The 24,011-nt window shown below is 39.9% G+C and overlaps 1 protein-coding gene and 1 long non-coding RNA gene across 5 annotated transcripts in view; one reads left to right on the forward strand and one right to left on the reverse strand.

Moving 5' to 3' along the window:
- TMEM182 (transmembrane protein 182) overlaps positions 1 to 24,011 on the reverse strand; it is a 58,008-nt gene that overhangs the window by 14,359 nt on the left and 19,638 nt on the right. Inside the window, exons 1-2 of one of the 4 annotated variants that reach the window (XM_032351702.1) lie at positions 14,511 to 14,515; positions 4,677 to 4,814 (exon numbers count right to left, since the gene is read on the reverse strand). In XM_032351702.1, the coding sequence (XP_032207593.1) occupies positions 4,677 to 4,788 (112 nt within the window). In that variant the 5' untranslated portion in view covers positions 4,789 to 4,814; positions 14,511 to 14,515. Of the gene's footprint in view, positions 1 to 4,676; positions 4,815 to 4,926; positions 5,023 to 12,418; positions 12,424 to 14,510; positions 14,516 to 24,011 lie in introns of those variants that run through there. The other 3 variants (XM_032351703.1, XM_032351701.1, XM_032351699.1) reach the window with 3 other exon arrangements.
- LOC116595418 lies at positions 429 to 17,750 on the forward strand. The gene is made up of 4 exons (XR_004287674.1): positions 429 to 653; positions 8,977 to 9,136; positions 16,883 to 16,925; positions 17,610 to 17,750. It is a non-coding gene; the product is annotated as an uncharacterized LOC116595418 (long non-coding RNA).

Here is a 24,011-nt window from a genome sequence, read left to right on the forward strand (position 1 = left end):
TCTAAGCTCTTCTGCATCTTTCCTATCACCTACAGTATCACAAGGTTAGGAGAAGACAGGTGTGAACCCCTTTGGGTCTGACAGTTCTCTGGGACACCACATGAAAACAAATTTCAGCACTTGTTTAGGCTTTGTAGAGTGCAGAATGAGACTCACTGAAACAGGCTCAGCATTATAACGTTCTGACAATTACCGTGCACTTGTTCCAGAACTGAACCTCCTTGGGGACCCATGGCCTAGCCTGCCTGAAGAGGAATTTGTCCAGCTGCAAGGAGCGGCAACATATGCCCTCCAAGGTTTGCTCTGAGCCTTTTGACAGAGCAAAGAACAACATGGACCCCGCCCCTTACTCACACAGACAACTGTGACATCAGGATGACTCAGCCACACATGGAATGCCCAAAACCAATCTTCCTGCTAATGCCAAAGAGTCTTTATGCATGCACACACCCAGCACTGGCTATTTGGAATTTGGCTATTCTCCCTTCTAAAGCCATCTGCCCAAATAAAGAGAGAGTGTGTAGTCTTATTTGTGGCACTGATAAAGCTGCCACAGCAACCCAAGGCCCAAACTGCAGCTGTTGCCAACTGCCCAGCAGAGCACAGAGCAATGGCACAGGGCAGCACCGGAGACTGGGGCAGGGAATGACGAGGTAAGCCGTAAAGAACAAAGAGACTCTAGAATAGCAGGCACATAGAATAAGACCACTTCATTTTGAATATGTAAAATCTAGCCAAAGAAAGCATTATAAATTTAATTCAGTTTAACTCAGTAGATATGCATGATTCTGTATTAAAAGTGGCATATAAAAATTTGGCTGGCCGAAAAACCTAGTGTTTGTTACATATCTGCCAAGAGTTCATATAGCACATGTAAGTTTCCACCTTTGACTTTGAAAGACTAAATTACCTGAAAAAATGTTCATCATCACTAGCCATCAGGGAGATTCAAATTAAAACCACAATGAGATATCAACTTATGTCAGTTAGAATGCACAAAATTAGCAAGACAGGAAACAATGTGTGTTGGAAGGATGTGGAGAAAGGGGAACCCTCTTACACTGTTGGTGGGAATGCAAGTTGGTGCAGCCAATTTGGAGAACAGTGTGGAGATTCCTTAAGAAATTAAAAATAGAGCTTCCCTATGACCCCGCAATTGCACTACTGGGTATTTAACCCAAAGATACAGATGGGCCATGTGTACCCCAATGTTCATAGCAGCAATGGCCACAGTCACCAAACTGTGGAAAGAACCAAGATGCCCTTCAACGGACAAATGGATAAGGAAGATGTGGTCTATATACACTATGGAGTATTATGTCTCCATCAGAAAGGACGAATACCCAACTTTTGTAGCAACATGGATGGGATTGGAAAAGATTATGCTGAGTGAAATAAGTCAAGCAGAGAGAGTCAGTTATCATATGGTTTCACTTATTTGTGGAGCATAACACATATCATGGAGGACAAGGGGAGATGGAGAGGAGAAGGGAGTTGAGGGAAATTGGAAGGGGAGGTGAACCATGAGAGACTATGGACTCTGAAAAACAATCTGAGGGTTTTGAAGGGGCCGGGGGGTGGGAGGTTGGGGGAGCCTGGTGGTGGGTATTATGGAGGGCACGTATTGCATGGAGCACGGGGTGTGGTGCATAAACAATGAATTATGTTACACTGAAAAGAAATTAAATTTAAAAAATTACTTGAGAATGTTAAAAATAAAAATGAAAATATTTTTAAAATTTTTCTACCAAGAAGTATGGAAGCTCAAGGATGACTTATTGGCCCCATAAGTGCCTTACAGAACTGTGTTTCACAGTGGAAATTGACACTAGACTGCAAACTTCAGTTATTCCTGAGAACATCACTTTTTTCTGCCCAAGATAATTTTGTCTCATCCAACAGAATCTGTCTCTGTGTTCTGCGGAAACAAATCGTCCTACACAAACAATAAAGAATTCCGCCATGAAGGAAGTTAAAAGTCAAGTTTGAAAGGAATTATTCAGTTTGGTTGTTTGCAGAATGGGTCCCAGAATACCATGGGCACCTCTCAGTTCCCAGGGTACTCCATAAGAAGATCTGAGGAAAGGGAACCGCAGCCCCGTTCCCACACACAGCAAAGATTCCTCACAAAAAGAAAACACACTGGTCAATGGCATATGAATACATACCAAATGATTTTCCTTCCTACAGAGTTTTCAGCCAAACGAAATTCTTTGGATATACTACCTTCTTGCACAATTTAAAAATGACCAACACTTTTTTTTTTTTCCAAAAGCACTAAACACACACACAGACATACAATTCTTTGATGAGACTAAACCAAGGATCAGAGAATTCCTGAGTTTAAAACAACATGCTTACATAATGTGTACTAAACTCATGCTTTTACACTTGATCCTTGAATATTTTGGGGTTAGGAGCACCAACCCTTGTGCAGTTGAAAAACTGCCCATACAGCAATGTCCATAATAGTCAAACCACAGAAAGAGTCAAGATGCCCTTCAACTGATGAATGGATAAAGAAGATATGGTCCATATACACAATGGACTATTACTCAGCCATCAGAAAGGATGAATACCCAACTTTTGTATCAACATGGACGGGACTGGAAGAGATTATGCTGAGTGAAATAAGTCAAGCAGAGAGAGTCAATTATCATATGGTTTCACTCATTTGTGGAACATAAGGAATAGCATGGAGGACATTAGGAGAAAGAAGGGAAAAATGAAGGGGGGGAATCAGCAGGGGATACTTTGGACTCCAGGAAACAAACTGAGGGTTTTAGAGGGGAAAGGGGTAGGGGAAAGGGTGAGCCTGGTGATGGGTACTAAGGAGGACATGTATTGCATGGAGCACTGGATGTTCCATGCAAACAATGAATCATGGAACACTACATCAAAAACTCATGATATACTGTACAGTGATTAACATAACATAATTAAAAAAAGAAAAGAACATTTCAACTTCCTCAAATCTTAACCGCAGTTAAAAATTTGCCTATAACTTTTTTTTTTTTTTTTGCCTATAACTTTTGGCACCACGAAAACTTAACTGTAGTTAAAAATCTTCCTGTAACTTTTGACTTCCCTAAGATTTCATGACTAATAGCCTACTGTTGACCAGAGAAGTCTTACTGATAACATAATCAACTAACACATACTTTGTGTACGTATTATATACTGTATTCTTATAATAAATTAAGCCAAGAAAAGAAACATAAGAAAAATATAAAGAAAAAAGATGTACAGGACTGTACTATAAATTTACTGGACTGAACTGTAAAAACATAAGAAAGAAAAAACAGATTTACAGGACTGTACTATATATATATATGTACTTATATACATATACATATATATACATATATATGTACTTATATACATATATATGTACTTATATATATATATATAGTACAGTCCTGTAAATCTGTTTTTGTATATGTATACACACACACACACACATAAAATCCATGTATAAGTGGACCCAGAGTTTCAAACCCAAACTGTTCAAGGGTCAACTATACATACTTCATTTATTGGAAAAGATTTAAAAAGAAGTGTAAGGAGTGAGAAGAAACAAATATTTACACATTCTAGCAGACAGCTGTTATTTCTGGGAAGATCATGGAAAAATATGCATCTTCACAAGACCTTGGAACGAACCAAAGTTAGAAAGTGGTTTGGAGAAGGAAAAAATATTTGGCTCAGAAAATGCTCAGTTTTATGGCTTATGAGGGATTTGGTTTTAGGGAATTATGAATTAAAGAAGAGAGATTATAAATTGAGTTTATTCTTCCTAGTCCCTCCACAGAATTAAGCACAATGTTACGTAATAAGAGTGCTTGAACTGTTGACTGGTCATCGATTAAATGGTGATGGACATCAGGAGCTGTCTCTGCAATGATTTAGAGATGACAATGTTATCCATTCTGTTTCTTTACTATTACTACCATTTCATACAGAAACTCTGTGTCCCGATTTGGTGTTACAATATAGCAATAGCCATGTATGATTTGGTTTTGGCAATAGTGATGTTTGTCTCATTTTCTAGAACTCTTATCTTTACAAATCATCTATGCTTATATGTTTTCAGATTAACATTCTTGTTTTTATTTCCCAATTAAATGAAAAACACTTGATATTTGCAAGACACATCTAGTCAATTATTTTCCTATCTTACTAAGATCTCTGTAACAGGCATTAAAAAGACTAGTTGGAAAGCTGACTAAAAAAAATGCAGGTTTTTCCAAGGAAAGAATGTATTTCTATAACACACATGAACCACAATTAAGAAAAGTGAGTGGTGACACCGTAGAAAGAGATGTTTTTTGCCTGTGATAAGTAAATCATGCCAGTTTGTAATATCATCATGCAGCTATCTCTTTAAGAGTACATGGAAAACTTCACCCATATCCTGATGTTACAGAGAGACATGCTCTGGACCCATTTTACAGATAGAAAATAAACAGGTTAAGTGAGGCTAAAGAACAGAGCATTTCCTTCTAGTGGCTTCTTTATACCATGTGGATACAGTAAGCAAATGCTGTGAAGAACATGGAAAACACAAGTCTCTAGAGAAGGGACTGCAAGTTGTGGGCACTCAAGCAAAACTGTGTACGAATTCATTGTATTATTAAAGCCATGGCTGGAAACCACACCCTTTGCCTCGCACATACCTGCAGCAAGGTAACCACCTCCACCGGCTTTATAGAGAACGTGGCTTGCAAAGGGAGCTGCACAGATGATCAGAAAGCTTGCAGTCACCACGGTGACGACTCCCAGAAGCATCAGGACTGCCCAGAAACCACGGTAAACTGGAGACCCCAGAGGGGAAAGGAGAAAAGAAAACTCATTTAGATTGTGAATCCCACTTGGATTGTACCACGCAGTCAGTTTCTTTCCTCTTTATTGTTCTGATTTCGGTACCAGCAGAGTGAGGCGGAATCCCAAGCCATGACGATCCAAAGGAAATCGTACTAGAGAACTTTGTACTCAGTGATGTCAACCTTAACTAGCTCGTGTTTGGTATTTGCACCACACCATGCTCAGTACACTCTCAGAGCTCATTTTCTTGACCTTGCTTTCCACTTTAGAAGTGGGAATGTCCTAAAGTTCTGGAACAAGCTCTCTTAAGTAAATACCTAGTGTTAGGGTGTTTCATACCAAATGTACAAAGACATGAAAAGTCATTCACATTTACAGACCTCCTTTCTTACTACCATTGTCACCCCCTAGAAGCTAATAATCACCCCCAATCCCCTAACAAAAAAGTATACTTCTATTTAGACTGTGACTCAACTGGAAAATAGTCTTCAGTAAGAAAAATGGCAAACAAAACCAAAATTAAAAGTTTGTACAGACTGAGATTTTAAATCAAATATATTTAAGGCATACTACTTTCTAGCAATATTTTTCTCAGAAAGGCTCAAAATGAAAAGTTAGAGTAGTCTCTTATACATGGACCAGCAAAGCTGGATTAATGGATGCAGCTGGTGATAAATGGATTGTGGGTTTGGTGATACATAGTAATCAAATTAAGAGGAATTCTAATGATCATTTTTGAGTGGGATAATTACTGATCTATTAAACAAATTCATCATTTCCCAAGGCTTAAAACACTAACATAAGTTCTTTTTGGTATAAATGAGGGAAAGCTCCATAAAACACATTAGTCAAATTACATTTTTTAATGAAAACATAGAACTTTGTATAAGAAAGCGAAATAAATGATTTTCTTCCACAAGCCCACCTGGTAAAGGGAAATCTGTGCCCATCAGCTAGAATCTTAGAGTAAAGAGTATAGGAAGATGGAAATTTTGGGGAGAAGTCCCTGCATTTAAATTGGAAACAAAAGCTGAAAATTGTGTGTGGACACGTGTGAAAAACAGGAGTGAAAGACCAGCTTGTACCCCACATCCCATGCTTTTCAGTTGCCAGTGGTTTCCGGGTTTGGGGTGCTAGGAATATTCTTTGGCTGCATTCAGGCTCTGCAGGGTGCCAAGCAAAGGAGAAGTACTGAACATCTTTGAGCGTGGGAAGAGTGGTAGACAGTGAGCCAAACACGTTCTGTCCGGGTCATACCAGAATTTACTGGAGAATTGGCAAGCTTCACTTTTTATATTTTCATTCACATACACACACAAAGATTTCCTTCACATTGGTGAGCCTCACGTTTTATGCTTGTATTACCTTCAATTACTTAATTGTCTATCATGTGGTAGGTTCTGTGGCAAGTATTAGGGGTGAAAACATGATTAAGAGGCAGTCCCCAGAATAAGGAGCCTATTCTGTGGCTCCCCTGGCCACAACTTAAATGTGGACACATTTGGCAAACAGCTATCTGAGGAGTCAGGAAAGGAAACAGCAAGTGGCTTAAGGAGAGAAGTCAAAACTTAAGAAAAGATAAAATTGGCTACAAAGAGTTTTCTGAGTTTATCCTTTTTTTTCTCCTTCTGGATTTGTCCTGAAAGCAAGCCAAATTGGGAACTTTATAAAAGGTGCAAACATCAAAGGCGCCTGGGTGGCTGAGTGGGTTAAGCCTCTGACTTCGGCTTGGGTCATGGTCTCAGGGTCCCGGGATCCAGCCTTGCATGGGGCTCCCTGTTCAGCTGGGAGCCTGCTTCCTCCTCTCTCTCTGCCAACTTGTGATCTCTGTCTGTCAAATAAATAAATAAAATCTTTAAAAAAAAAAAAGATGCAAACAGCAAAAAAATAAACAAAAACAAAAACAATACAGAGTTAAGATCATTCTGGCTACATCAGCAGGAAAAGCTTCCTGTAAACCAGAGTACAGGGAAAGTCTCCGTGTTGAATTTTCTCTTTTTATTCAACCAGTCCTGCCTCAAGACCTCAAAAGTAAATCTGTACTGCTACCCCCAGGGGAGACATGGACACCTAAGATCCCAAATGATGATTCAACCTTTTGGCTACAAGAAGCAGAAAAATGGTGTGCCTGGGAGGTTTAGTGGATTGAGTGACCAACTCCTGGTTTTGGCTCAGGTCATATCTCATTGGTCCTGGGATAAAGCCCCATATCCAGCTGCCCCCTGCATTAGGCTCTGTGCTTAGCAGGGAATCTGCTTGAAGATTCTCTTCCTCTACCTCTCCCACCCACTCACATTCTCTATCTTTTTCAAATTAAAAAAAAAAAAAAAAGAAGAAGCAGCAGCAGAAAAAAGGACACCCAGTTTGCAAAGAGCAAAGGAACCACTGCTATGGGTTTTCCTCTTCTTTCACTGCTTTGCACTATGGTACAACTGCATGAAAGTAGGCCATGGCCCAGGAGGCCAACTCTGAGAAACATCTTTCCAGCGAGAAAAACTGGAAAAGTGGATCCTGGGAGCCTGAGAATATGGAAGAAACCCCACAGATGAGAGAGAACCAGAGAAGAAAATCTCTAATCCTGTGTTTGAACCCACACAAGTGCTGAGCTCACCTTCAAGTTGTACATGTACCAAAAATGTCCAAAGAAGTACAAGGAAGACTTTGAGAAGTGAATTACAGCACAACATCACCCAAGAACCAGAGCAAGCCCTGAGGGATATTTATGCCCCAGCAGACCCAAACAGCATCTCAAAGGCTTTGAAAACTTAACCAACCTTGACATGACCACCACAAAAGCAAAGAACATATCATGCAAGTAGATTGCTTGTTCAAACAACAAACAAATATTCTCCAGAGAAGTTTCACAGTGTACAAGGTCTAACGATATAATATTCAAAATGTCCAGGCTATAATCCAAATACTAACAACCAAATCCGACCAATTCTCAAAGGAGTGAGCGATCAGCAGATGCCAACCCAAAGACGGTTCAAATGTGTTAATTATCACACAGACTTTAAAGCAGCTGCTAGAACCATTTTCTATGAACTAAGGTGACACTCTTGAAATGAGAGAGAGGAATTCTTAAAAGAAATAGAGTCTATAAAAAAAGAACTAAATCGCAGTGAAAAATATAATATCTGAAGCTTAGAATCCATGAAATGAGCTCAATAGAAGAATGGAGATGAGAAAGAACAAGTGAACTTGAGGAGTGAGCAGTAGAAATTACGTAGTTTAGGGGCGCCTGGGTGGCTCAGTGGGTTAAAGCCTCTGCCTTCGGCTCAGGTAATGATCCCAGGGTCCTGGGATCAAGCTCCACATTGGGTTCTCTGCTCAGCAGGGATCCTGCTTCCTCCTCTCTCTCTCTCTGCCTGCCTCTCTGCCTACTTGTGATCTCTCTCTGTCAAATTAATAATTTAAAAAAATATATTAAAAAATTTTAAAAAAAGAAATTATCTAGTCTGAACAGAAAGAAAAGAAATTGAAATAAAAAATCACTAGAGTCAGGGGTGTGTGGGTGGCTCAGTCAGTTAAGCATCTGCCTTTGGCTCAGGTCATGATCCCAGGGTCCTGGGATCAAGTCCCACATTGGGCTCTCTGCTCAGGGGGAGTCTGTTTCTCCCTCTGCCTCTCCCCTTGCTCATGCACTCTCTCATTCTCTATCTCCCAAATAAATTAAAACAAAAAAACAACTTTTTAAAAATGGTTAGAGAGTCTCAGTGACTTGAGAGAGAAAATCAAAAGATGTCACATTTGTGCCACTGGAGTCCCTAAGGCAGAGGCAGACCATATTGGTGCAGAACGAACCTTCATAGAAATAATGCCTGAAAAATTCCCAGATTTGGTGAAAGATAAATTTATAGATACAAGAAACTCAACAAACTCCAAAGAACAAACACTGAAGAAAAAAAAAAAAAATAAGCCCAGACACATAGCAATAAAATTACTGAAAACCATAGATAAAGAAAAAATTTTAAAAGTCATCACAGGTAGGTAGGGGGGAAGACAGATTGAATACAGGGGACAACAATCCAAGGACCACATTTTCTGATCATATATGTTGGAGGCCAGGAAAGAGTAGAACAACATCTTTAAGGCAAAAAAAGAAAAGAATTATCAACCTCAAACTCTCCTTCTAATGAAAATATCTTCCAGGGATGAAGATGAAAAAAAGTCATTTCTCAAGGAAGAAGACAGAATTTATCTAAGCAGACCTGTCCTCTAAGGACATAGGAGAAGGAATTTCTTTAGGTTGAAAGAAAGGACACCAGGGTTCACTTGAAACTTGAGGAATAAAGGAAGAAAAACAGCAAAGGTGAGTATCTGCATAAATGTGACATAGTATTTTTCTCATCTTCATTTCTTCTGTTGAAATACAAAAATACATTGTCTGGGACACCTGGGTGGCTCAGTTGGTTAAGCAGCTGCCTTCAGCTCAGGTCATCATACCAGTGTCATGGGATCCAGTCCCACATCGGGCTCCTTGCCTGCCACTCTGTCTGCCTGTGCCCGCTCTCGCTCGCTCTCTCTCTGACAAATAAATAAATAAATAAAATCTTTAAATATATATATATATATATATATATATATATATATATATATATTGTCAGCACAATACAGTAAAGACATGAAGGTTTTACAATCAGGGTGACCTCAGTATTTACCACTTACATGTGATGTTATCTTGGACTAGTCACTTAAGCTTCCCAAACATCTATCTCTTCTGTAAAATGCAGATGTTTCCATCCATCCTTTAGAGTTTTGGAAGAATTATTAATAATGTATGTGAAGTGTGTGACATAAAATAAGGAATCAATGAATAACATTTATTTTGTGGTTGCTTTTATTTACACTATTATTTAAATTGCATGAACACTACACAGCAGGTGGTACTGTGTTCCGTAATAGGAAAGTGAATTACTTTCCTCAGAGAGCTTGCGTGCTGCTTTTATGTACCATCGACGTTTGGAAATCCCTTTAGATTCCAGCCCACTGTGTAGAAGAGAAGCTGTGTTTGACATACTGTCTTCCATGGGATGTTTCCTTGTCCACTAACCTCTAAGAAGGCCCGGTCCTTCTATAGAACATGGGACTCTACTCCTAAATACCCAAAATACAAACAAATGAGGTCAGACACCTAACACAAAGACAGCTCAAACACAGTGACCTCTGACCCGTGTCTTATGACCTATGTTTTGTAAAGATGAATTGGGCTAATCCTTGTGATCCCTGGAGAATGAGAAAACTGGAAAGATGAGGTGATCTACTAATCAAGGCTGATGTTAAAAGGAAGCACTGATCGCTGCTGGGTCTAGAAGAGCCATATGCAAGCAAGAGGGCAGGCATTATGAAGCGGACCACAGAGAGGACAGAAGTAGCAGGACATACCTCTCCAGGAGAAAAGCAGCGGGACTAAAGGAGAGAAGCACCTGTGGAGGGAGAGAGGGAAAGAGAGCAAACCAGGGCTATGGATGGATGCTGTTCCTGACAGGGGCCAGTTCCCGTCCTGTCCTTTGCTCTAACAAAATAGCCTGATTTGATTTTGATTCTGAGTCGTTAGAGAAGGCGGAGCAATAGGTCTGCATTTAAGGCAAGGGGGAACCTCGTGCCTGAGTCGTGACCACACAGAAATGGCTTCCAAGAGAGACTCCTTACTGCAGTCACAGTGGGCTTTATTTTTCTCCTTGTACTTCAGCATTCAAAAGTGCGTAACTTCAAGCTTATTTCAGAATTTTTTGGAACTTCCTGTTCCCTAGCTAATTATATTACCTAGTTTGCATATGTGGCACACGTTGATTCCAGATCTAAAATGTTCACTCGTAACTCAGAATTGTCTTGTGGAATAGTTAGAGCTTTTTCACTGTCTGAAGTAAAACTGAGGCAATCAGAGAATCTTTAACATAAAATGAAGAAAGTCTATGTGTTTTCGGAGTCAAACGTGACCCTGGGGTCTTTCCACTAATTGTGTGACTCTCACAGACCATAGTTTTCTAAGAAAACAATATCCTTCACAGAAGCTTACAGAAAGAACTGAGAAAATACGAGGAAAGGAGCTACATGCAGTGAGTATTCACATACATTTGCTATTACTGTTATTAATTTTTACCCACTTTGTAATAAAATGTCCTTGTCAACGATGTAATTGACACATAAAAGATATCTACTAACTTCATGGATCTAGGATGGGGACAAGCTTTCAGTTCTAATATATCCACACCTTCGGAACTTTGGCAGGGAGAATGCTTGTATTTGCTAAGTGGTTTGTATTATTTAGGACCCCTAGATCATGACTGTATCTCAGAGAATACTTCATTCATTTTCTTACTCCTTATAGGAGCTATAAAAACTGAAGTTTTGTCTTTGCAACCTTTGGACTGCGCCAAGTAAAAACAACTCTAAAAATCCATTTGTACCACTAAGTACAATTCAATTAACTTAAACAATATTGGATTTCTATTAATTCCTACCAGAACATGAAGCAAGATTTATAATGTAAATAGATTTACATGTAATCTATATAATCACAATTCGGATTAATTAAAAGAAAGCATCATCTGAATCTGCAGAAGGCCAGAATTAACGACTCCTTTCAAAGCAATGAAGTTCTGTTGATTCTAAATAAATTGGTGAATTGACCTAACAAAGGGCTCGTTGCTCGGGTGTTGTAATGAGGATGAGTAGTAATTACTCTAACAACAGATGTTGTAGAAATGCTTCTTTTAGAGTATCCAGTTTATATTCCTAAATAGATTAAGCTTTTACCCTTACAGTATTAACTTTCACTACCAATTTACTTAGTAACTTCATCCTTGTAGATCTAGATTAAAAATCATCAGCCCTGGGGCATCTGGGTGGCTCAGTGGGTTAAAGCCTCTGCCTTCAGCTCAGGTCATGATCCCAGGGTCCTGGGAGCGAGCCCCACATCGGACTCTCTGCTCAACAGGGAGCCTGCTTCCTCCTCTCTCTCTGTCTGCCTCTCTGCCTACTTGTGATTTCTGTCTGTCAAATAAATAAATAAAATCTTTAAAAAAAAAAATCATCAGCCCTGAGTATCCTGAAATGTCCTCTCAGTATATCCTGTGTACGTCCCTTCATATTTTCATACTTTCACTAACATACAGTATTTTTCTGATTTTCATTTGAGGACTATCCTTTTGCTTTTTCATGAAGAAAAGACATATCAAGTCATTACAGATTGTCTAGTTTGTTAAATAAGAGCATATATGGAATGCAAAACTCTGTTCCCAATGTGTTTTACTCATAGAAAGTACCTAACATAAAGAATATTAACTGCACTGCAAATTCAAATTTCAGACTGAAACATACACCAAAAAGAGTTCATACCTTGGATATACCTAAAAGATCAAATTCCAAAGTGACATAATTAGGAAGTGTAGGGAGATATGTATTAAGCATCCTTCAGGGAAGAAACATAAAAATCACCCCAAACACAGGACAATGAAGGTCATGAATAAAGTAGACTATTAATTGTGTACATCAATATTGTGCATAGGTATGAGTGTGTGTGTGTGTGTGTGCGCGCATGCACGCACATGTTTGCATATGTGCAGATTACCGCAGATCTCAGATGGGAAACTAATGGCAGAACTGTCATCTGCTTTGAATTCCATCTCCAAGGTTAGAAGAGTAAAACCCTACAGTATCTTTTTCCACAAAGAATGTAATAAACGTGCCCTAAAACTCATTAATTTTGATGATGCTTAGAAGCACCCTGAAGTTTTAACTCTGGATTATTTTATAAAACGCTCCATTCCCAGCCATTCACACCCATCCCGCTGGATGTAATTCAAGCCAGTGTCTCCCAAGGGATCGCAAAGAGAGACCCTGCCAGGCTTGCTTGGTGAATCAGTGTGTGGTTGACAACCATACGCTACTTAACTTAGCAAACATACTTCCATGGCTGTCTGGGCACCAAAGACCACTAGAGTAAGACATAATCCTTGTCCTCACAAGTTCAGTCTAGGGAGGGAAAAACAAGTCAGTTTAAGACTGGGTGATAGGCGCCCCAGCAAAGGTATGCACAGCATAGCCCGGAGCCGGATGGACAACTGCCCTGAGAAGCCACTATTTCAGGGTTGGAGGGTCATGAGTAACGCCCTGCAATTCTGATTATAGTTGAAATGGCAGAAGGCAGGAGGAAGGTCATTCTAATTGGAGTTTCCCATGCATTGGGAAATAAAACCAGCTCTCTGCAGCTGCCTCCCCTGTGGACAAAGGCGCCAAGACACGAGGGACAGCCTCATGTGCCACTCAGAAAGTGTTGGTCCTTATCATACTGGTCCGAGGGAGCCCCCGAAGGTCAGTTATCAGCAATTATAGCCACATTTGTATCCGAATACCACTCCTGTCACTGTCCAGAGAATAAACTGGTAAGAAAAAGAATAGAACATGGGAAACTGGTGAGGTGGTTATTCCAACTGGGGCCCAAAGCTGGGAAGTCAAGATAGAAATGAAATCAGCTTTAGTGATAAGCTGTTGTTACAGGAGGTGAGAAACCAGCAAGAAATAAAGCCTGTTTTCATGTGTATGCCAGAACAGTTTGTTCTCTTAAGATATTAACAAATCTCCTCTTGATTTTGTAATATTATAATGTATACAACCAACCTTCCGTATGGAGTATAGAGGGAAAAAGTCAACCCAAATGATCATAATTCCAAATTCGTAGTGTTTTGATAAATTATTTTATTGTGTATATAAAAATGTAAATATTGTATTTGCAGTTTAAAGATAAACTTAAGTGTTATTCATTTTTCAAAACTTGCTATCTTGCCTCAGACACCTCACAAAGCTAGTTCATAAAGCTAATCCTATGTTTCGACACATCCTCAAGCACACAGTGTGAAGTGCTATAAAATGTTTTATGAGAAGCCAAAACAAAACACGCTACCCCCTCCACCATCCTCAGCAGCAAATGAGAACCTCCAGCATATGTTGCCGTAGCTTTAGGCAAGACGCTTCTGTTACACAGGCCAGCAAGCCTGTCCTGCATCTCCATACACTACTTGTCTTGGCAGCGTTGGGCAGGTCTAAAAATACAGTCATGCCTTCACCAAAGCAGAAGGACAGGCTGTACAGCGTGTCCGCGTCTGAGCTCCGCAACTGTGGACGTGCCAAGCCAAGTCACGTGCTCTCCATGGTCCATTGATTTTTTTTTTTTTCAGAACAAAAAGAACATTGAAAGGCCTGATGGAATTTATTTACCTCCCTACTGCAAACAGAGGCAGCGAAGGGGAAGAAGGAGTGTCTTAGGTAGGTGGGGCAGAGAGGCCTCACCTCCTGTGCTGGCTGTGACCTTGGCAACGTCCCGACAGCAGGAGAAACATGGGTTTCTTTACATAGTTTCAAGAGCTTTCCAGGCTTGAGAGTGCATCCATGGTCACTATCTTGTTTCTCCTCCTAACGATCTCTGGGGGTAGGTGGGGGTCTTCTGGATTTTGCAGTACTAGAAGCAGAAGGGGTGGTGGTCGTGGGCAACAGGGGTACTAGTACAGTGCAGCTTGATTGCAGGAGCAGCCGGGAATGCTCAAGGTCACAGGAGCAAGAAGCTAAAGGGGATCGGAATGTGTCACCTCAAAATATGTCACTTTGGGTAAGATTATTTTGAGCTGGAAGCCAATGAGAATCAGTGAATGTGGAAAGAAATCTGCGGGGAATCTTCCTTTTCTGACTAAAAGCAGAAACTTTTGAGAAATGGGGACTGCCACAAGTCCACTCTTACCGGGGGAGTCTGATGGCCCCGAAGCAGACAGCAAGTCAGCACTACGGTGGGTCTGTGAACAAATCTACCCAAGTACTCTTATTGCCCCCTACTCCCTCTACATATTTCCTAGTCACTTTCTCAGTTTGCCGCCACGAGCCCAAAACCCTTTCTCCTCTGTCTTGTCACATCACCACATCCATTGTCCTTTGTTAAAAAGGCATATAAGCTCTAGGCCTATCTGCTCCTTTGGCTCCTCATTTTCCTATGAAGGTCTCTGTATACATTCATACCAATAAACCTTTTCTCATCTTCCTCTCTTTTTATAGTCTAATTTGCAGGGTTACAGTCACTAAACCTAAGGGGGTAGAATAAAGTGTTTTCCTTCCGTACAGAGGTATTGTGTACAAAGACACTGAGATCCTAATACAGGGGGCCAGATTAACCTCCAGCTCCGAGGTCTGCCTCAGAGAGCCTAGACGGGCAGCCTGCGTCCCTGCCTGAGCAGCAGAGCCGCCTGAAGGATTTTAATGTCATACCACGCCAGGATTCCATCCCAGTCCATTTAGGTGAGAATCTCTCAGGGTGGGCACACAGGATTGCATTTTTTTTAAAGCCCCCTGGGAGGAAGGAATGTGCAGCCAGGTTGGGGACCACAGGACTCTCAGGTCTCTCGGGAGCTGCCAACTTGACTGCACAGGTGCTGTGTGCCAGTGGCCAAGCCTTTCCACGGTTTCATCCCTACTCTGTAGTTTACCCATAAGGCTGGAGAGGCTAAAGACAGTTCCAAAAATTAAACAGCCAGTAAATGACAAGGTCAAGATTGGAACACAGGGCTGTCTGAGTTCAGTCTCAGATACCAGTACTTTCTGTGTTCATTGTGGCTGTGTGTGTGTGTGTGTGTGTGTGTGTGTGTGTTTCTCAAATAAACTGCTACGGCTGCATCACAGTCTTCCAGGTTCAAATCCCTCCCAGTCTGGCTCCTCTTACCTGATCCTCCAGAAATGCTGGAATTTTACCGAAGTATCCTGGTGGGAAATGCTGTTATGCTTCTAGGCTTTTGCAGTACTCTTTCCCCTCACTAGAATGAATTAGGCTTCCTACATGTACTTGAGATCTAGTCAAACTCCTTCCCTCCTTGAAGGGACATCGTGGAGTTACCTCCTCATCTCCACCAAAAGACGGGAGAGCGTAGAACCACGAGGAGTATAGCTAGACTCAAGAGATGTAATACCCCATCCCAGCTGTGTGACCTTGAGCAAGTTATTTAGCCTCTCTGTGCCTTCATTTCCTTCCCCAGCATGTGATAATAATGATACCTACCTTACGGTATTATAAGAGGACTCAAAGAATTAACACAGAGAAACAATGAGCAGAGTACCTGGCCTGCTCCTCAGTCTGTGTTCCTGACACATGCCAGTCTCGAGATTCAGTGCCCTCTGGGCTGTCCTGCTCCCTTTACATAACCACCTCCACTTCTTGACTGTGAGTTCCTTCGGGGCAACTGAAATCTCAAGTTGTGCAGCCAAGGCTGGTGGAATATTTGGCCATGGGACAGAATGAAGCAAACTAATTCAAAACAGAAAGGAGTCCATGGTCTCAGCCCTATTACCACAATGACTAGGGAGACTTTATTACCTAAAACCCTACTTTAGGTACTTGGAAGAGAAGATCTGAAGGTCCAAGCAATGAGACATTAACACCTGGGAGCTAAGGGTACTGAGGTAACTGCCCTTTCCATGCTCCTGAATACCCAGAACACAGAAAGGAATCAAGAATATCATGGAGTTATGCCAGTCTTCCCACCCAACTCTAAAATTGCCAGAAAAGAGATGCATTTCCTCATTGACTAAGTCCCTTAAAAAAAAAATCTGATCTTTACCTGGGAAGCCTTATTATACTTTATATTAAGGCATAAAAAGAACATTTTAAGGGCTACTTTATTCATGTAATTTTTGTAACATTAAATTTGAAACTGCTTGCCCAAAGTTTTTGTATAGACAATAGAAAATAATTATTGCCAAGACTTGCTTACTTAGTTTCAAGTGTTCTAGGATTCCCAAGTCAGATGATTTGCATCTATGAATTGCTAACACCCTAGAAAACACATTTCTCCAGGGGATTGTATGATCTTTTATCATACTGCAATTATATGTCCAAAACCTTTCCTAAGAGATGTAACTCAAGAGAAGTTTCTACTATTTCTGCATCAAAAAGTTACTTTAGGAATCTCATAGAAATGAAATTATTTGATATGTTCCCTCTATTTTTATCATAAAACACCCAACAATAGAAGTGATTAACAACTAAATTAATTCCAGTCTTTCATCTATCTACACTTAGATACTGATTGGAAAAATCTCCCTTGGATCAGGCACTGTGCTAGGTAAGCACTTACTGGTGATATGACATGAATAAAAGTAAAATATATGTTATCTAGCAGTCTAATAAGAGAAAGTTACACAATCAGATGGCTATGTAAAGTATGTCAAGTAAAGAGAGAACTCAATGGCATATTACATAAGAATATACCAAGGTATTCAAGTAAGGGTACTTAACCCGATCTTGGCATATGACAGAAGGCTTCCTGGAGGAGGTGACTCTTAGAAGGGAGAGTAGGAATGCAGGAAATGGAGGCAGAGAGCAGAAAGCACAAAGGATCCCAAGGAAGAAAGCAGGGTGCAAGGAACTTAATGCCAAGGCACAGAGGGAAGCTTCGGTGGCAGGCGAAATGTTAGAGGAAGAAAATAAGAGGCAGATCACAATGGTCCATGTAAGATAGAATCATTTTCCAGTGGAAGATTTTTGGCCCATGTTATATGAAACTTTCCCTACAAATGATAAGAAAAATCACCAATTAACTTAAATCAAAATAGGCTGTTTGCACACATGAAGCTTCTATCTATCAATAAGCCAACCACTGGCAGGAGATTTGCAGTCTGGTTTGTGGGGGGAAGTGTTTTCAGTGAGAAAGACAGACAAAGATAAAAAGAGAAAAACACTCTCTTTTCTTTCTTATAGAAATTTGTATTTTCCTGTTTTGTTTCATTCTGTTTTGTTTTCCCTGAAGGAATAAAATACTATGATAAAGCCACCAAAAAAATCTCATAATACTTCATGGAAACCACCCTGCCCTGTGGAGAAAATGAAATGGATAAGGAAACCTCATGGAAGAAATAGAATAAAAAAGAAATGAAGCAACAAAGTTTCTAGGAAGAAAATAAAGGTATTGAGATGAGGGTAATCACAAGCTGCTGGGGTGAAAGAGATTTGCTGGCAAGTAGTGGCCTGTCCCTGCCAGCAAATGCCTTGGAAAAATACATAGCCAGCTGAGGAGAAGGACCTGCGTAGTCTGGGCTGGGAACCACGCATGCAGGGAGTGCTAGTACAGCCAGTGAAGATGGGAGTCGCGTGGGGACAGACGAGATAGCTGGCACACAGCTGGCATCTCCAGCAGGGCAATGCCTCAGTTTACTCCAGAACAAACGTTCACACTTAGCTTGTTCATGAACAGACTGACCGTCGTGTTTTGTCCACTTAGCAGGAAACGTGACCTTTGGTGTTCAAAGTCACTATTTAACAACTACCGTACATAAACCCTTCCTGGGCATCTTTCACTGACTTGGCCTCTTTGAGCAGCCAGTCTGAAGGAATGTGGCAGAAATGCCTACTGGCAGCTTTGGGTTCTCACTAACCTACCAACTATTTGCTGTGTGTTCCTTAGATGAGAGTCACTTAACAAGCCTCCCTAATTTTCTGTTTGATTCTTGATAAAAAAGACAGCAGTCTCAGAAGTCACTTCCAGCTCTTCTGGTTAGAGTCCCAGCAAGTGGATGGTCAGTATTTCCCTTTGATAATGAACTGCACGGACTGAACTTCCAAATCTCTGCTTGAAAGGACCAGTTTCCCAAAACTGCTCATTTTAAGCAGAAAATCATTGAAAAGATCAAATATAGCATCGCCATAGCTACTCTATACATGATGTAGTGGGGGATTTGGTTTTATTTATTTATTTGCAGTGACAGGATCCATCTTTGGAAAACTTCCCTCTCTAGCTACTCAACATAGCAAACTGTTACAGCAAACACCCTCCATATTGCATAACAACAGCTGTTGCTCTGGAAACAAGTTAACACTTTGCTTTCCATAAAACGTATCACTTCCCTTAAGGATACTAACTAAGACAATGCTCTCTGGATGTGAAGAATAGCCTTGGCCACTCACAGACCTGACATAATCAATTTGTGTACTAGGGGAGGCACTCCAAAGATCAATCTATTTTTTTTAAATAATCACATTTAAAAGTCACTTTAATTTTACTTCCATACTCCTAAGCTTGTTTGTAAAATAAATAGTAAAAGAACACCTGACATTGACCATACCAAAACTCTAAAGGGAAATGATAGGACTTACAAATTCTTCTCTAATTAACCAATGGATTTTGCTTTAAAGTGTATATTGAAACATAATTTGCCCTACAATGTTATCAAGAAGGTGATTATGCAAATAAAGGCAGCTCACTGCAGAGCATATCTTTGGGTTGAGAATTCTAAACACTCTCCGTTTCCTTGGCTTTGAAATTACAGCAATAAAACCTATCTCCTAATGCTGTCACCAGATCTAAGAGAATAGATATGTATGACATATGTAATGTCAAGTATGTGGGCACAAAGATGGCACATAGTAGGGGTTCCACATATGCTCCCCTCAATCTATTTAACTTGTAATAAGAAATGAAGAAAGCCATTCTGTTGTGGTATCAGTGATTTCTAATAAGATAAATAAAATGGGGCACCTGTTTGGCTCAGTCAGTTAAGAATCTGACTCTTGATTTCTGCTCAGGTCATGATCTCAGGATTCTGAGATCCAGCCTGGCACTGGGATCTACCCAGCATGGTTCCAGCTTAAGAATCTCTCTCTCCCTCTCCCTGTGCTCCTCCCACTTTTCTCTCCCTCTCCAAAATAAATAAAATAAAATAAAATAAAATATTTTTTTTTAGACATCTGTTAATAGATTAGTAGGTTTAAATAAGCAGAAAAAAGAAATAAGGATAGAAACAAGTAACGCTGAAGAAATTGTTAGGGTATCCCTGAGAAATTTATGGCTCCAGCTACTAAAAAACTCACTCGTTCTTATTCCTTATGCCAGAAGTGAAATTTATCAAACTATATTTGTGTTTATCATTTATTTATTATTATTTACAGAAAGAAGAAGAAGAAGAAAAAAAAGAAGAGTGCAAAAAATGTTAAAAGGGAAATAAGAGTCGTGAGTCTTCGAAAAAGAAAACCCAGCTTGGGAAATGGGAAATAAAGTTGCTGCTGGCAGAATGTTCAGCCCAAGGGTCAGACAATGTGCCATACCTTACCGTACCTCTTGGTATCACTTGACCAAATTTATCACTCTCTCCTCTGAGAAGAATTTAACCATGAAGCATCCTTGGCCTCAGTCCTTGGGCTGACCTCCTCACTCCCCAAATGGTCCCATCTTGTCCCATGGCTTTAAATATATCTCCACACGATGACTCTCAAAGATGTAATGCCTGCCCAGACCTCCACGTTTAACACTAGATTCTGTGATCCAGGAGCCTACAAAACATCTCCACTGTGCAGCCTCAACTTGACTCTTCTAAAACCCACCAAAGCTTCCACTTAACAACCAGCTAGCCCTACCTCAGCTTTCTGCTTCTCTAATAATAGCAGCAACATCCCTCCAGTTGGTAAAGACAAGAAAAAGGTCACCACTGACTCTGCTCTTTCTCTCATACCCCACACCAAATCCATTAGCAAATCTGGTCAGCTGTTCCTTCCATATATAGTCAGATACAGTGAACTTCTGCTTTCTTCAATCACAACTGAAATCCCTGGAGATTATCCATGAAACAAACAGAGGAAGCTTCTGAAAGATAAATAGAAGAGGCAGACCAGCTAGGGAGCTTGGAGCCCAAGCAATGGCACAGAGGTGAGTTCCCTGAGTTTTCTTTTTGCTTCATTCTTCTTATACTTAGCACTACAGATTAATAACCAGAAAATGGTAACAAACAGAGGTCAACCTAGACAAAGTGCCAGCAAAGGGACAATCCATCATGACAGAAAACATTCAGACAAACACCACAGAAGATTTCAACAAAGTCTGAGTGAGGAGCCTAGATTCCCCTTCACTAGACTCCATGGACCACTCCAACACCCATGCTGGGTGGTGTCAGGGAAGAAAGGGAGATGAGACTTTCATCACCACTAGGTGGTACCATTTAACCCCTATCCTGTGGTGTCCATGGAGAGGGAAAAGCCAGTAACCTGGAAATAACAACAATCACAGAAAGAAGAGCCCCCAACAACAACAGTTTATCTGAAGGACAAGGTGAGGGGCTGTCTAGTAAGGCAAGGAACTTTTAGGAGATATGCACTACTATGCTAATAAAACACCACAGAGTAAAACTTTGGCTCCCAACTCTACTCTCATCAGCAAGGACCAAGAATGGAGCCTAGACTTTGATCCTTGACAGGCTATAACAAGGTGCCCCAAACACTCCCCCTTAAACACACACACATACAAGGATAAAGGATGTGTTGGAAAAGGCTAAATAAGCAATCAGAACCTTCATCTTTGCAAGGATAATGAGGTGACCAATCACAGTGACAGGAGAGATCGTGTGTGGAGCCTGGACTTCCACCCCTTTTAGGTGAAAATTAGACATTCCTTCCAGCTAGGTGCTATCAGAGGAGGCCTCGCAGAGAGCAAGACCTAAACGAACACCCAGTAGTAAAGAGAACACACCTTGTATACTCCCCAGGTCAATGGAAGCAATGAAAGAAGCTATAATTATTCAATCCTACCACTTCTGGCCAGGATGATATCAATGGAAGCATAGTGGAAAGTCAGAACTCTCACTGCTGCCCAGAAAGACCATAGCCTCTCCTCACGTTAACACATACTAAGTGGGGAACATGGAATTCCACACCCACTTGATTTTTATTGAGGCAGTACCCACCTCTTCTCCAACAGAAGCAGTATCAAAAAGCCAACCAAAAGAGAATATCCAAAGTTTCATAATACAATACACCCAAATTCCAGGTTTTAATTAGAAAAAAAAAGATTAACCAGGAATATCTCAACTTCGGTAAAGATCACTCAGTAGACCCAGCAATGGCACCATTAGATATTTATCCAAAGGTTAAAACAGTGATTTGAAAGGGCACCGGTACCCCAGTGTTTATAGCAGCAATGTCCACAACAGCCAAAATATGGAAAGAGCCCAGAGTTCCACCGACAGATGAATAGAGAATATGTGGTATATATATACAATGAAATATTACTCAGCCATCAAAAAAATGAAATCTTACCATTTGCACTGATGTGGATGGAGCTAGAGGGTATTATGCTAAGTGAAATAAGTCAATGAGAAAAAGACAATTATCATATGATTTCACTTACATATGGAATTAAAGAAACAGAACAGATGAACATAGGGAAAGGGAGGAAAAAAGTATAAGATGAAATCAGAGAGCGAGACAAACCATAAGAGACTCTTACCTATAGGGAACAAACTGAGGATTGCTGGAGGGGTGGTGGGTAGGGGGATGGGGTAACTGGGTGACAGGCATTAAGGAGGGCATTTGATGTAACGAGCTCTGGTGATATATGCAACTGATGAATCAAACTCTACCTCTGAAACTAACAATACACTATATGTTAATTAATTGATTTTATATAAAATAAAAATTTTTAAAAAGATCACTCAGTAGATACTAACAGACAGAGTTAGTATTAGCTAATAAAGCTTTTGAATGAGCCATGATAAAATGTCCCAAAAAGAAATATGGATGTGCTTGAATTAAATTGAAGAGAAAAAAAAAATCTTGGCAAAGAAATAGAAGGTATAAAGAGCTAAAAGAAAATTTTAAGAATGAATAAAATATAATAGCCAAAAAAAAAAAAAACCTCAATGGATGGTCTGGAAAGTGGAATGAAGTAGAAAAATGAGATATAGTAAAAAAACACTAAAGACAGATCAAAATGCATGGAATTCTAAGAAAACTCAAGTGGTCCATAGTAAGGCAAGAAAAAGAAAACAGAGAAATAAAAAACAGAACAAAGAGAAAATAAACATTTAAATGGCAGGGTTAAACCCTAACATATCAAAAATGGCATTAAATATAAATAATATAAATACACTAACTAAAGGACAGCTTTGCCTTAGTGTATATGTACCTAACAAGAGAGTGTCAAACTACTTGAGGCAGAAACTGATAGAAGCAAAAAAAGAAAAGAATCCACTATTATAGTTGAAGACTTCAACTCCTCCCTGTAAGAAATGGACAGGTCCAGCAGGGAGAAAATCAGCAAGGTCCTATCTGGGCTCAGCAACACCATCAATTAACTGGATATAATTGATATCTATCTATAGACCACTTCAACAAACAATGGCAGAATAACATGGTTTTCCAACTCATATGGAACACTCACTAAGACCACATTCAGGACCATAAAGCATAACTTTATAAATTTAAAGTAGAGCTCAAACAATGTCTGCTTTCAGACCACAGCAGAGTTAAATTAGAAATTAATAACAAAAAGATAACTGGAAAAATCCCAAAATATGTGGAGATTTAAAAACACACTTCCAAATAACACAGAGGTCAAAGAAGAAATTTCAGAAATTTAAAATATTTTCAACTAAATGAAATGAAAATACAACCTATCAAAATATGTGGAATTCAGGAAAAGCAGTGCCTAATGGGAAATTTACAGTACTAAATGCATATATTAGAAAAGAAGAAATATCTACTATCAATTACCTGAGTTTAAACCTTAAGAAACTAAAAAAAAGTTGAGTGAATTAAATCCAAAGTAAGCAGAAGCAAAGAAATAATATGAATTAGAAAAATATCAGTGAATTTGAAAAGAGAAAATCAACAAAACCAAAAGATTGTCTTTGCAATGATCAACAAAATTGATAAGCCTCTAGCCAAGCTACTTAATGGGGAGGGTGGGGAAAAAGAGGACACAAATTACTAATGTCAGAAATGAAAGAAGGAACATCACTGCATTTTTTGCATGGATTTTAAAGATTTATTTATTTATTTATTTGACGGTGGGGAGAGAGAGAGAGCACACATAGGCAGAGTGTCAGGCAGAGGGAGAGAGAGAAGCAGGCTCTCTGCTGAGCAGAGAGCCCGATTGTGGGGCTCGATCCCAGGACACTGGGATCATGACTTAAACCAAAGGCAGCTACTTAATCGACTGAGCCACCCAAGTGCTCCTTTTGCATGGATTTTTAAAGGGCAATAAAAGATAGCTATATTTATCATGGTGAACACTTCATAATGTTGAATCACTAAGTTGTACACCTGAAATTAATATAATACTGTATGTCAAGTATATTGCAATAAAAAATTAATAAGCAGCCAATAAATGGGATAATAAAGAAATACTATGAAATATTCTATGCCTACGAATTTGATAATGTTGATG

This window comes from Mustela erminea, chromosome 7 (genome assembly GCF_009829155.1).
Source record: "Mustela erminea isolate mMusErm1 chromosome 7, mMusErm1.Pri, whole genome shotgun sequence".
In the NCBI taxonomy this organism is placed as follows: Eukaryota; Metazoa; Chordata; class Mammalia; order Carnivora; family Mustelidae; genus Mustela; species Mustela erminea.